Here is a 14,257-nt window from a genome sequence, read left to right as displayed (position 1 = left end):
AAAAAGCAGAGGAGGAGGGACACATTTTTTCTAAAGTTCAAAGGACTCCTTGACAGATAGCCAAAATAAATTTGTTTGCTAACATTAGCCACCAGCACCAAAGTTCGTCTGGAGAATCAAAAACGGGAATTCATGTATTATATGGCATAAACTGATATTTAACTGATAAGGAGCGAGTATTATCTTTTTATTTTTTGAGTGATATATTTTCATGGGTCTCTATATTAATTCACAGCTAAATTTAGCCGTTAACACCTTACTTACCGTTGTATCGTCAGGTTTCCGGGTTTGGTTTTAGCTATCAAATCCGACTGGTGACAGATGTCACCGTAACACCTGCCCTGGTTTTGAATGTGCTTCATGTCACATACACATGGCTCCATCTGCTGTACATCCAGCAGAGGGGGTAAAATACAGGACGGGTGGGGTCAGGAAATGCGGTCTTCCAAATCCGCAACTCCCATTGGACAGTTAACTGTCTGTGGACCATTACTTTATTCGGTGATTGGCTGATGCGTCCATCGACTTGCTCCTGATTGGTTGAAAACACTACGATGTCTGTGGGCTGAGAAGTTGATGATTCCGTTGGTTCCTGACTGTGAGTAGAGAGATTGAAGGGGCTGGGCCCACAGTGGAGAAATGGCGAGAATGGTGAACGAGAACGGCTGTGGAGGGGAAACACAAAGTCCAGAGCCACAGGGACCGGGTCGGGGTGCGGCTAGATGGGGTCCACAACACGCCGGTGCCCGAGAACTGGCCAATTTGTACTCACCAGGTGAGTCGATACCCTACATGGCTCCGTCTTCTGGGTTCGTTCACCCGGTTCAAGTGCCCATGAGTGGCGTGACATAACGACTGAATTGCATACCGTAGTTACAAGTAACAAACTGAGGGGAAACTACTGAAATCGCAAACAGGAAGGTTTATTTATCGTCAGATGCTACTGTTTGATGACACTGAACAATCAGCCACAGTTCTGTGTGTGCCACAGTCACACTTTTGTTGTTGCACAATAGGAATCATGTGAGATTGGGTGAATTGGTGTTAGAGTCGCCGCCGTCCTTTGACATTTCGAGCATCAGGCAGAGGTTAGAAGAATCCTCTGCTTCTGCTTTAGGCTCAGAAGCCTCATTTGGCCATAGAGCTGCTGTGACCTTTCATAACAGGGCTGTTGCTAAGTCAGCCCAGGCTCTGTGCTACTCACAGAGCCTAGTAAACCCAGAAAGTAATGGTGCAGATAGTTTTGAGATCTTGGCAAGTACTCCCACACTCATTCATGTGATTTAGACCTGAATGCACGGAGTTGTATCCCTTCACGCCCAATGTCTAAATACTTGGTGCTTTTTAGCTTTTGTTATTAGTGGAGAAGTTGACTTTGATGGTGTTGACTCTTTGGTGATCAGGCTTTTGCATACCAGAGAGTTATTTTAGACTAAATGCAGTCATTTTATGTGTAATATGCAGACTGGAATTTCAAGCCCTGCTGCTGACTTGTCATGTAACAAGCCGGCTGCAGTGGAATGCTACCTTGCAGAGTGTCACTGTTGTGAGGAAGAATCTGATAGTGAATTACGTTGACTACTTTATTGAACTTTGGACATTTCAGTTCTGATTTTACAATGTCAAAGTTCATCGTTATGGCTGACAATCTTATCAGAAAGTGTTCCAAACTGTGTTAAATAATACTAATTTTTGCTTCTTTTGTGTTTAAGGCAAAAGATGTCAAGAATGGATAAGTGTTATCCTCTGCTTCTCTCTCATGGCCTTCAATTTCATTCACCTCCTTGCCAATTTCCATCTGGGACATTTGTGGTTCATCCTGTTGAGCATTGGTGAGAACTGACAGTGGGATTATATAATGTTCTGATGATGTATTGTCACCAGTTCTGTTGTTTTTTTTTTTCGAGCTGCAGTCCAAACAAGAGTTGGTTGTTCTCTCATCATTTTTCTGTGTTGCTCTCCTTCTCAGTGGCAGGAATTCTGACCGCAGACTTTGCTTCTGGACTTGTGCACTGGGGGGCTGATACATGGGGGTCAGTGGATCTACCTATCTTTGGAAAGGTAATACATCCATGAGCCAGTTTGTTAATTTGTCCCAACTTTAATCCCTTGTTTGAGCTCTACATAATCTGGAATGATTCCCCGTGTTTACAGTCTGCTTTATTCCTTGTTTTTCCGCGCTCTCTGATCCGTCCTGCAGGCTTTTATACGACCATTTAGAGAGCACCACATCGACCCCACAGCCATCACCCGTCACGATTTCATTGAGACCAATGGTGACAACTGCATGCTGACCATAGTCCCTCTAGCAAACATGGCCTTCAACTTCCTCACCCTCTCCCCTGGTGAGTTTTATATCGACAAACCAAGCCTGACGTTTCCTTCTCTGTGAAAATCCTCCATCCTTTTCTAAGCTGTTACTTCAAAATAACAATGAATATTAATCATGTATGTCTCTTTTTCTGCAGCGGAGATTTATCATATCTACCCCTGGTACTGCTACTTGTTTGCACTAGCCATCTTCGTGACACTTACCAACCAGATTCACAAGTGGTCTCACACGTACTTCGGCCTGCCTCGCTGGGTGACGTTCCTGCAGGACTGTCACATCATCCTTCCTCGCAAGCACCACCGCGTCCACCACGTCTCTCCTCATGAGACATACTTCTGCATCACGACAGGTTTGACTCTTTTCCTACAGGGGGTTATGGACAAAAAAAACACCGCAATCCCAATTCCAGTTCTCCTCCTTGACACCACCACTTCACCTTAACATTCAGATTTTGTACGTTTTTTTAAATCATGCTTTTCAAAAATTTTTTTTTTTGAAAACTCTTGCAAAAATGTTTAAAACTTTTTGGAATATCTTTGTTTTTAATTTTTCCAATTTAACCTGTAGTTCACTAGCAGTATACCTCTTTAGATACAAAAGAGAAGTCGTAGACCGAAGTAAACATAATAAAATTGCTTATTTGTGAGGACTAATTAAAGTGTGTTCACAAACAGACAAGTGCATTCATTGGATAAAAAAATCCCAAATTCTGACAGTATAATCTTTAATGCTTCTTAAAAACCCGTAATTTACTTGTTGGTACAAACTATTCAGAAGGACAAAGCTATTCACAATTTCCTCAGAATGTTGTGTGAGAGATGCCCTCGTGGAAACTTGCAAATATTTCTATTATGCACAAGGAAATTAACATACAGGACCAGTTGTGTCCCATCCTCACAGAGTTTCACCTCAAAAGACATCAATGATTCACAGTAGGATAAGAGAAAAGGGGCAAAATGGCATTAGGTTGTAATCTCAGAGATTTTTGGATGCAGGTTTGGCAGATTTAATAGCTAGTTTTGTGTCTTCAGGATGGCTCAACTACCCTCTGGAGAAGCTGGGTTTCTGGAGGAACCTGGAGGACCTGATTCAAGGAGTGACCGGAGAGAAGCCCAGAGCGGACGACCTGAAATGGGCTCAGAAAGTCAAGTAACGCTGCAGGCTCAGTGCACCCTACCTCAGAAGACGCTGGCTCGCCCAGGCTTCTCATCCCCTTTTTTGCCTCACTTAAACTTTAATCCATAGGACAAAAAAAAAAAAAACTAACAAACCGTTTCCGATGCCATAGCTTTAAGTCTTGCACATTTTGTCTGTTTTTACAAGAGGAGGGCTGTCAATGGAATTTTTCATTTCTCACAAAGATCATCATTTCAAAATGCAATATATCCTTAACTCTTTATAAATGTCAGAGACAACTTATCATTTTTTGTTTTTAATTTACAAAGGCTTTTGTAAAGACAGTTTGGTCAGAAACACGGTTTGAAATATCTTTCCGGAGAGATTAAAGATTCCTTGTTGTCAAAAAATGTCAAACAATCCCAAAAACAAGAGTATTTGAAAGAGTTATCGTTTACTTTTTCTCCCCCCAAGAGACACGGCTGTTCCTTTGGAGTCGATTATCATGTTATTTTTAGCACTTCTTCTTTCTCTTTGGATCAGCCTTTGACTCTCCGCTCTTTCAAGTTGATGTTTCAAATAGTTAAAGAGGATGTAGGCCATGGTAAGTTTTAGAGCTGAGGTGATGCAGGATGTTTGGATGCTTTACCAATGTTGATAGCGAAGGAACAACTTGGTTTATAACTGTTACAATTTTTTGGATTCTTGCACATATGTGTTATGTTTAGGACTGTTAAAATAGGAGGGGAAAGGATATGTTGATGATTTCTGTCACAATAGTTACCCAAAACGTTGATGTTTCTTGTATGTAACATAATTAAGATAGAGCCATATCTAACAGTGAAGTCATGTCCGTTGGGGGATAATGACTGCAATTACGGTTTGAGTCAACACAAAAATATTGCCACTCTAGCATTTTGATTGCAGTTTATTTTCTAAAAGGAGATGTCTGAATTTGTATCTTTTAAAATGATGCAAACACAAAAGAACAAGAGTCATTTTCAAGCTATGTAATTCTAAAAAAAATCATAGAAAATTGTGTAACTGTAGTTGGTGTTTGTTTGAAAATCTGGTCAAGTACACATGAATGGTGCTGTCGTTTGGCTGAGTCAATCTGGCCCTGCTTAGCTTTCTTTTCACGTGATGATCATGTGTCCTCTGTGAAAAGCATTTTTCATTGTGTTTCGACTTCTTTATTTGACCGACAGTTAGCAAAAACAAGACGTTTTCAGTTTTGTCAAGCTGCCTTACACACCACAGATGCAGTACTCGTGTCTCTGTTTCTTTTGCAGCACTTTTTTGTTTCCATGTTTCATAGGATTTGTGTGTCAGTCAATCAGACGCAGATATTCTGTAGTTGTGCCAACTGTTTGTAACATTGTTCTCACTCCTCACCTCCTGCTTTTCTTTTATATCTCGGGAGGAAAAATCTGTTTTAGAGTGCAACATATCCCTTGTGTAATGTTGCCAGTGTGTACCGTCCTGGCAGAACTTGGTGATGTTACAAGGGCTTCGTAAAGACTAACGACCCAGGAACACAAGAGATTAAGAGGTTCATTTGTTGGTTGAAATTTTGTATTTGTAATTTGTAAATGTATTGTACAGCCGATTAACTATGCAGTGTAATGAGAGGCCCTTAACTCTACGTCTTAACTCATCAGATTAGGTTGAAATGCCTTTCTTTTTCTAATTGTTTACACATATTCTCTAAGGTGGACAACTGGAGCTCAAAACGTTAGCTACTTAATGAACTGCATGACAAATTTACTTTACGAAATAAGATGTCACTCACACAGACCTAAGAATGCATGCATGCATAAAGCATGTCAGCTTGTGCAAAGAAAATTTACAGGGTCACCAGCTTTCCTTCTGATTGCTTTCTGAGGATGACCCTAAACTTTGACCAAAAGGTTCCAGGTGTGAACTTCCAAAACGTTATCTTCACTCTGAAGAGATCCTGGCAGACGTTTCAGGTTTCAATCAGAAAAGATAACCTCGCTGTTCGGCCTGGGTTGACCAGGTGAAAGGCCAGATTACCATGCCTCTGGCATATAATTCAAAGCGATCAATTCAATGATAGTACTAGTTATTTTGAAACCAAATTCTTTTATTATTTTGTGTATGTATTCCAGTTTTTGAATCCTTCATACTTGATTATACACAATGATTCACCATAGGTCAGCAGCAGTAGTACACAGCAGATTGCGTAGTGCTTGTAGAGGAATGTGAGAACAGTTCAGTATGCTTTAGGTAGTGCAGTACATGCTAGTAAATGATTGCAGTTATGTGTGACTGCATTATAAGTTAAAGCCTGCTCCTGTAGTTTTCTTTTATCAGTATTAGGCTTTATATTGTTAAGGCACGGCTAACTGCAATCACTACGCTCACTTAAACTTTGACTGACAATTTGCTTTTTCAATCAGAGGTTTAACTTTTTTCATGATAAGATAAAATGACTTATGTAAGACATTTTTTCCAGTTATTTAAAACAAAACAGTAGTGAAGGATAATTAGAAATAACATGTAATAATTAGTTTGAGACTGAAAAAAAGGAAAACCTTTAAAAACATGGGTCTAACACGTTAATTCTACTTATTCTTGTTTTTTTTTTCAGATGATCTCAGGATTGTAGTCAAAGAAGTTAAAGTTCAGACCGTTACTAAAATGATAAAACTGTAAAATCTTTAATTTCTATCAAATTTGGTTGGCCAAAGATAGCCAAATGTTTCTTAATGAGGTTCTTTGCAGCCATATTTAAGTCCAGTTAACTTGGCCTCTTCTCATTGAGGTAGAACTTGTGATAAAGCTGTGTGTTTGGTTTCTCTGCTTAGTGTCAGTTGGCTTCCATCAGTGGATTTGAAGGGTATTTTGTGGCAGTGTGTTTTTGTAAAAGCAAGTGAACTTGTTGGTAAGTGGCGTGGGAAGTTGTCGTCAGTTTGTCTATCATGCTGTGTTGAAAATACTTTTTAATGATCCTTGGATTTATGAATTGAATTGCCTTATCCTCTCCCTGATTGACATTCTGTAAATCTTACCAGCGATATGGGATAAAACAAAAAAACAATTTATTGACTGACTTTAAATTGACTTTAACTTGCCTCTCACTTCTTTTGAGGTAAGACCCATATGGATGTTGTTGTAGGTTAAGTAAGCTGGTGGTGACGGAGTTTTAGATATCAGAATAATGCCTTGATGCCTTTTTGTTGTCTTCAATTTAGGAGACGTACAATGTACATAATAAACTGTATTTATAAATGAACTAAATAAACTGTTGATAATTACTCTACTTGTGTTCTCTGCTATTTTTCCAGTACATTCTGACTAGTGTTACTTTCCTCCTATCACATGTTGCAGTTTTAATCTCTTGAGACATTGTTTGGTTCCCTTACTTTAACCAAAGATTTGGCAAAACTTGTTCATGCTTTTATTTACTCTCACCCTGACCACTCCAGTTCACTTTACAGCTGTCTTAATCCAAAATCCATCCACCAGAGTTTCAAACTAACCTTTTGTTTTTATACCTTAATTTGAGCCAGAAACTGGAATTCTCTGAGAAGTCGGAAATTGATCAAAAATAACATACAACTATGAGATTTTTTTTTCAGGAATATATGAAAATAACTCATTTGTCAGTCAATAAATAACAATCTGATTTACTTTTTTCCTGTAGAACAGAAGACTTAAGAATTCATATTCTGTAAATTTAGGCAAACACCCAATACTGTGCATGGTTTTACAAATTTGTTAAGTACTGTATTTCTGGGCATTTACCCCCTATGAACCCTGGGCGCAGTCTGAGACGCTCTGGTTGCGCTCTGCTGGCTGTTCCAAGGTCAAAACTAAAACCAAAAGGTAACAGGGCTTTTGCTGACGGAGCATTTCGACTCCGAAACAGCCTGCCAGACAAAATCAGTCTTGCTCAGACAGTCCCTCCTTTTATTTCTCAACTCAAGACACACCTCTATACCTAAGTGTTTACTTTAAGATTTTTGTTCCTATTTCCAATGTCTTTATTTTTATTGACCTGTTGTCACCTGTATAGACAAGTGCTACATAAATAGAGTTTAATCAGTCTTATTGTCCATTCATGCACACACACAATATCAGTTTTATTTTATGAGTTATGTGTATCATAAGTTATGTTGTATATCCTCGTGCGACTCTAGTACTTGAATTTCCCCTGTTTTCCTGTCAGTTTGTGACAATAATGCACTGTTAAGTTTCTGTTCAGATTTCTGTTTCTTTCACTTTAGTTTTTAAGTCGCCACTTGGTTTTAATAGTTCTCAGGAAACAAACAGCAACAAAGGAAGCGCCTCGAACTCGCGCACGTACCGTTAGCCACAATGGGAAACGTGCGTGCGCGTTCCCGCTGTGTAGCGACAAGATGGCGGTCGCCGCCGGATCAGGTAAATGTTAGAGAAATGAATCACCACAACAAGCTATCATTTAACAGTCGGTTTAATTCATGTTGAACAATCGCGGTTAACATTTTTACTATGTTTTCTAATTAATCAACTGACTTTAATGCTACGTAAAAAGATTCACGCTAACGCCAAGCTCGAATATTTAAAGAGAATGAATAGGGACCGTTACTCTGAGCTAAGCTAGCGTAAGTTAAGTTAGATCATTGAGATGCAGTATGACCGCTGATAACGGGATTTCAGGTTCCGCTATATTCACGGGGAATCATTCAGCATCACTTTTTTTTCATTTATGATATTGCATTACTCATTATTTAATTTCATTGAGTAATTCAGCAAAGCCTAGCTAGGAGACCATGACACTGCCATGCAACTGTGGATCTAAAGTTCCGGCTTACATGATACAGTAAATTCCTCTAAATATATCAATTTTTACCATAGACAGATCTGATGCGTTAAAGATATGTAATAGTTGGTAGTGGATATGTAAGCAGTCTTGATGCTCTGTTAATTTTAGTTGGAACAGCATCACCAACGACGCACGTCTTCCGAGACTTAGTCATGTAAACATGATCCATGTTGTGTTCAGAGACTGTCTCTTAGGTACAGGTGAAAGGAGCTAAACTCCTGCTTCACTAGTCAGGAGTGTGACTATTTCAGTTTGCATGGATTAGTTAACAGTAATGCACCATCATATCTCACTGCAGAGGCCACATGATGCACCATTGTCCAGGCCAGATGCTAAAATTAGAGGATGTTAACATTCAGCCATCATTGATAGGCTACTGGAAGCTGGACAGGAGGAGAATTTCTCATTTTATATTCAATTTGGATGTGTCTGAGGGAGTTATGCTATGACCTGTAATACTGCAAGTCATGCTCCTGCAGGAGCTTTTGCAGATAGATAATTTTGTTATCCCATTTACACATTAAAGTCTATGCTGGGTGAGGAGGTTGCATGTGTTAGTCTCACAGTCTGGCTTTGGTTTGTGTGTCCTCGAACAGGCGTTAAAGTTCCTCGCAATTTCCGGCTCCTGGAAGAGCTGGAGGAAGGCCAGAAAGGGGTAGGAGATGGTACAGTGAGCTGGGGTCTGGAGGATGATGAGGACATGACCTTAACACGATGGAGAGGAGTGATCCTAGGGCCCCCGAGAGTAAGTGATTAATTTATTAAAACAATATAGAAGAAAGAAACAAAACAAAACAAACAAAAAAATGGGGTCAAAGGGTTCAAAGACTGTCCTGTTGTTGCACCACAGATCAACTAACTTTGGCATGAGTTGAACACTGCTGTGCATGAACACATCAGCGAAGTGAGATGAATTTACAGTGTATGTGTAGATAGAATTAATGTATTACACAAAGCTACAGGAAGCAACAGGTAGCACACCGTACAACACAGCAGTCAGACATTATATAACAAGACTTAAGCTTTGAATCATTCGTTTTGATATGGCATTAACAGTGTCTGTTTCTTCCTCCCCCTCTCTATCAACAGACAAGCTATGAAAACAGGATGTACAATCTGAAGGTTGAATGTGGGCCAGAATACCCAGAGTCACCTCCGTTTGTCAAATTTGTGACAAAGATAAACTTGAATGGTGTGCACACCTCCAACGGTGTGGTATGTATGACTTCCAAACCCAATATTATTACAACTAGACCACAGCTGGGATGCCTCAGCTGCTAGCAGTATACAGCCCCTGATGTCCTTGATGCTTTATTCCTTAATATATTGGAAAAATAGGCAGCATTTGGGTAATATTTTTTATTATAAAGGTTGATTTTAAGCTGTAATTGAAATTTTAGATTAATAACTGCTTGTTCTCAAGATGAGTGACTGCTTAATGAGTTATTATTTGTAGATGTAGTTCTATCTAGTTAAGATCATGATTTGTTGATCAACTGATTATCAGAATAGCTGATTAGTATTTTGAAAGCTCAGTGATGATTTGTCAAATTTTAGGAAAAAAAAAATCCAATATCTTATGGTACCCATTTCTGACCATTAGGGTGACTCCCCTTTTCTGATTCCAGATGTCTTTGACTGAATATTTTTCATCTACTTTATTTCACAGAGTAGTTTATAAATTAAAAAAAAGTAAAAATTTGGAATTGGATATTGAAAATAACTGGAAGTCTACCTGTGCACTACCACACACCCCTTCCTTTGAAATTGCATTTGCATTTAGAGAGGATCATGTCAGACACAGAGTCTAACATCACGTCCATCTTTACTCATGCAGGTTGACATGCATGCGGTGACTGCACTGGCCAAGTGGCAGAACTCCTACAGTATCCAGATGGTGCTGCTGGAGCTGCGACGGCTTATGACCTGCAAGGAAAACATGAAGCTCCCTCAGCCACCTGAGGGCCAGATCTACTCCAACTGAGTCCCTGCTACTTTTGCCTCCATCTTTTCTCTCCCCCTCCCTCCCTCAAACTCTTCTGTTTTCCCACTCTGTACCCATCCTGAGCCATGTGACATTCCACCTCCTGCAGACACCTCGGCTGATCACACACACACACACACACACACACACACACACACACACACACACACACACACACACACACACACACACACACACACACACACACACACACACACACACACACACACACACACACACACACAGCAGAAGACTTAGTATTCAAAACAATCAACATGCAGACACACACAGTTATGCACATACACACATTTATCTTACAACACACTTACTGAACATTCATGACAGTCATTCCAGGCACTGGCCCTCTCCCCCCTCCCATCACTGGAGTTCTGGGTGGGCTTGATGAGACGAGGCAGGCGGAGTCCTCGGTCCACACCAGATCTGATCATTCGAATACTGTACATGTTACTAATCTTTTTTTATTATTATTATTATTTGTTAAAATGCAGATTGTACAATAACATAAATAATCTTATTGAGTGTACCTTTTTGTGTGTTGCCTTTTTGTAACAGTGAAAATGGCCACTTAAGGAACTGCACATAGCTGACTGAACATGTGGTTTGTTACAAGGATAGTCCTCGTATTTCAAAGTGTACCGATGAAACAATGAACCCTGAAGACCTTTGACAATTATACAATTCTCTGTGGCCAGATCTCTGATGAAGTAGTTCGTTGACATGGGCTCACACAGAATCTTGTTTTTCCAAGCGGTCTTAAAGTAAATGCTCAACTGCTGCTTATGAAGTTACCAGGAAGTGATCACCTTAGTCACACATGGCTTTTTCTCTCTCTTCTGTGTATGAACTGTCCAAAGTGTATGTATACAGTATACATGTATACAGTATCTAAACCACTATATATCTGATCTGAATATGCATCGTAGAATAGAATGCAAATCTACTGTAGGTCTGCCCAGATAAACCATGCTTGAATATAGAAGTGAAATCAGCTACCTCTTTTGGTCCTGTGTAACGTCAGAGCAGTTATCTGACTTGTGAAACTGTCTTTGCTACTTTATGTGACAATTTGTTTGACTTTCTCCACTTCTTTCATAAATCTAAATTCCTGCATTTGTGTCGTTGTAGATCACTACTATTTCTATAACTTCAGCTTTCTAATAACGTATTGGATCTACAGGTGATGCTGGCGCTTTGAGAGGCTAACTGATTCAGATCAGCGTTTTAGGAGAAGCTAAAGTTACTGGTGGTTACAGCATAAAGACAGGAAATGAAACATCACATAGTGGCTTGATTGGAAAAGAAACAATAAAAAATATGTTCTTTTTCAAGAAAAGAAAACAGAAATTGCTTCAAATATTTGACAACCATTAAGCTTTCACTACTTCTTAGCTTCAGCTTGTGTGTAACACTTAACACACTAATGGGTTATGCTGAGACTACTTGTACAATAAAACTAAGTACAGGCATATTATCAGTGTTTCGAATTAAAAACCAGGATAGCACTATGAAGTGTGAGGGGATATCAGGAAAAACAACCGCGATTTTTTTTTTTTGTACTCAAAAAGATAAGGGAACAAACGTGACTTTTCTTGTATTACCTTGCTTGAAATAACACAACAGTTGTTGGACTCTAGACACAATAACCTGCTGCAGTTGTAAGGACGGCTTCAGCAGAGGACAAACGTTTATTTAAAGACTCTGGGCCTGAAGCAAAGGTCATAGTAATAGCCTCCCCAGGAATTATTACAAGTTATGAGAACTATGTTACGACACCAGGATGATTCAACCGGTCTGGCCAGATAATGAGGGTAAAAACAACTTGAGAGTTCACACTTAGAGGTTGTGAGCTGATTACACTCACACACACATCAAGCTTACAAGGGTGGCAGGAAGTGGTGTTAAGGTGCTGCGTTACAGTAACAGACTGCATCTAGATCCTAAACAAGTACATCTGACAATTATTTTCATTGCACCATGTGCCAAATGCTGAAAGACTGAAATGTAATACATGACACGAAGTGAACCATTCTGTGATGTTTCACAACAGTGGGTCTGCTTTTGGATTTCACCACTGTAACCTATCACTGGTTAAGAAATTTAAACCATGTGTGTCATGTAACATCACAGAGTAGATTTAGCTTTGAGACACTTTCAAGCAAACAAGATTAGCCATTATGACTGAATGCTGGCCATCAGACTTTATTGGTTGAGCACCAATTTGCAATGAAAGCCTTAGCTTAGAGATAGAAAAATGTCATTTTTAACTTTAAATGTTTCCTTTTTCCCTCAACTTTAACATGACAAATCATCTTGTTCATTTATGAGCTGTGTTTAACAGTGTGTATGAGGCACTGGCTTTTGCAGGGCTGGCATTAAGAACAGTACACACACAGGAATGGGATTATTTTGTTATTCAATCTCCTGCCTACATAGAAACACATAATTTAGGCTAGGAGGCCCTGATAATCATATTTCTGCCTCATCAAACTTTCATGGGACATTTGACAAAACTGAAAAAGAAACAAACGAAACAAAAAGGACTCTTTCCTTTTTTTATTTGACCTGTGGCAATTTGGGTGAAAGTATTTGTTTTAAGTTTGTATGACAGGGTCGCAGGCTGCCAGCAGCTTTTTTACCTTCCCTAAGGAGGTTACATCTTTGGAAGAGTTTGTCTGTGAACAACATAACTCAAAAAGTAACAAACCAATCTAGATGAAATTTTCAGGAAATGTTCAAAATGGGATAAGGAGGAGGTGATTACATTTTGGAGGTGATCCGGATCACCATCTGGATCTAGGACCTTTTTAAAGGATTCTTTATCATTGTGAGATAGGGCCATTTCCACCATATGTGTATATAACTCCACGATAAATGATCAGATTCTTTTGCAAAACAATACAAGACAAGGTCACTATAATTTCTGACAGATGTAAAAGTATGATCCAGATCCTGGCAATATTCTGGATACTAAGATCTGGAATATGAAATGTGTACCGGGTCATCATAATTTTCAACACTGTTGGGCAATAAATTATCGTACAAACCTGCAACTAACACCAAATTGTAGCAGACAGTCTGCTGAAAGGGAGTATAACATTAAAGTAGGAGTAAAGTGTTGCGTCACAATCACAATATACTTGGTGGAGGTCTGCGCTCTCTGAGTGATTTTCTAGTTTTGAATTATTTTTTAACTAAATAGCCCTCTGGCTCCATGTTGCATTTTGAACTGAGCACATTCACATTTGGTCTGGACTTCCTCATATCCATCTGGACATCCATCAGCCTTATTTTGTTTATTGTTTGCCGCTGAGGATACAACGTAAAGCAGAAGGCTGGTTTGACCAGCAGGACCAGCATCAGACCAGCACTAACAGGCGTTAGTGAAGCATTAGCAAAGAAATTCAAAAGGTGTTTGGAAAGAATGAGTTGTAATGGGATATATCTGTAATATTCTAGAAATACTGCACAATTATAAGGAACATGTTAAAAGATAAATAAATCTAAGTAGATAAACTTATCATCCTCCAACTGAGCATTCAAGGGATCTTCCTTTCCTGAAACTTGAGCAAACACACCACAGCACATGAACTCCGAGATCACTGGGTTGTAAATACCTCAAGAAGGGGGGGGGGGGTTACATAGACCCATCCCATGAACATAGTAAACGTGTGTCTACATGAAGAAACCAGCAGAGCAATTATTAATCTCATCAGTGATAAGAGCTGTTTTCCTGCCATGAAAGGCCAAAATGTCTACACCTCTGTTTTTGTCAGCTTGCTTTCCTACTAAATGGGCTGCAGATGTTGATGCCTTAACATGAGGACTGTGGTGTCTTATTTCTAAAAACACATTAATCAGAGTGTCAGACTTCTTCCCTCCTACTCTTGACACAATCTACGCATGTTAATGCCTTGTGTAAGCTGTATCTTGCACCTGTGGCCAGTAGGGTGCAGTGTAGCCTTTGACACTCAAA

General features: G+C 39.4%; 2 protein-coding genes across 2 annotated transcripts; both read left to right on the top strand.

Moving 5' to 3' along the window:
* The first annotated feature begins 579 nt into the window (after positions 1–579).
* On the top strand, positions 580–6,734 carry peds1 (plasmanylethanolamine desaturase 1). Its single transcript, XM_074681178.1, has 6 exons — positions 580–775; positions 1,713–1,832; positions 1,970–2,061; positions 2,201–2,345; positions 2,469–2,681; positions 3,364–6,734. Exons 1-6 carry the CDS (start codon positions 640–642, stop codon positions 3,483–3,485), a joined length of 828 nt encoding a protein of 275 aa, XP_074537279.1. The 5' UTR covers positions 580–639; the 3' UTR covers positions 3,486–6,734.
* A 1,034-nt stretch (positions 6,735–7,768) lies between these two features.
* On the top strand, positions 7,769–10,498 carry ube2v1 (ubiquitin-conjugating enzyme E2 variant 1). The gene is made up of 4 exons (XM_074681179.1): positions 7,769–7,855; positions 8,876–9,024; positions 9,369–9,494; positions 10,117–10,498. The coding sequence occupies exons 1-4, from the start codon at positions 7,834–7,836 to the stop codon at positions 10,261–10,263; spliced, it is 444 nt and encodes a 147-aa protein (XP_074537280.1). The 5' UTR covers positions 7,769–7,833; the 3' UTR covers positions 10,264–10,498.
* The last annotated feature ends 3,759 nt before the right edge of the window (positions 10,499–14,257 follow it).

Source organism: Halichoeres trimaculatus, unplaced genomic scaffold (genome assembly GCF_033239565.1).
Source record: "Halichoeres trimaculatus isolate MK-OKI-2021-1 unplaced genomic scaffold, fHalTri1.1 fHalTri1_scaffold_11, whole genome shotgun sequence".
NCBI lineage: Eukaryota > Metazoa > Chordata > Actinopteri > Labriformes > Labridae > Halichoeres > Halichoeres trimaculatus.
Note: the sequence above shows the minus strand (reverse complement) of the source record. Positions and strands in the feature narration are given on the sequence as shown.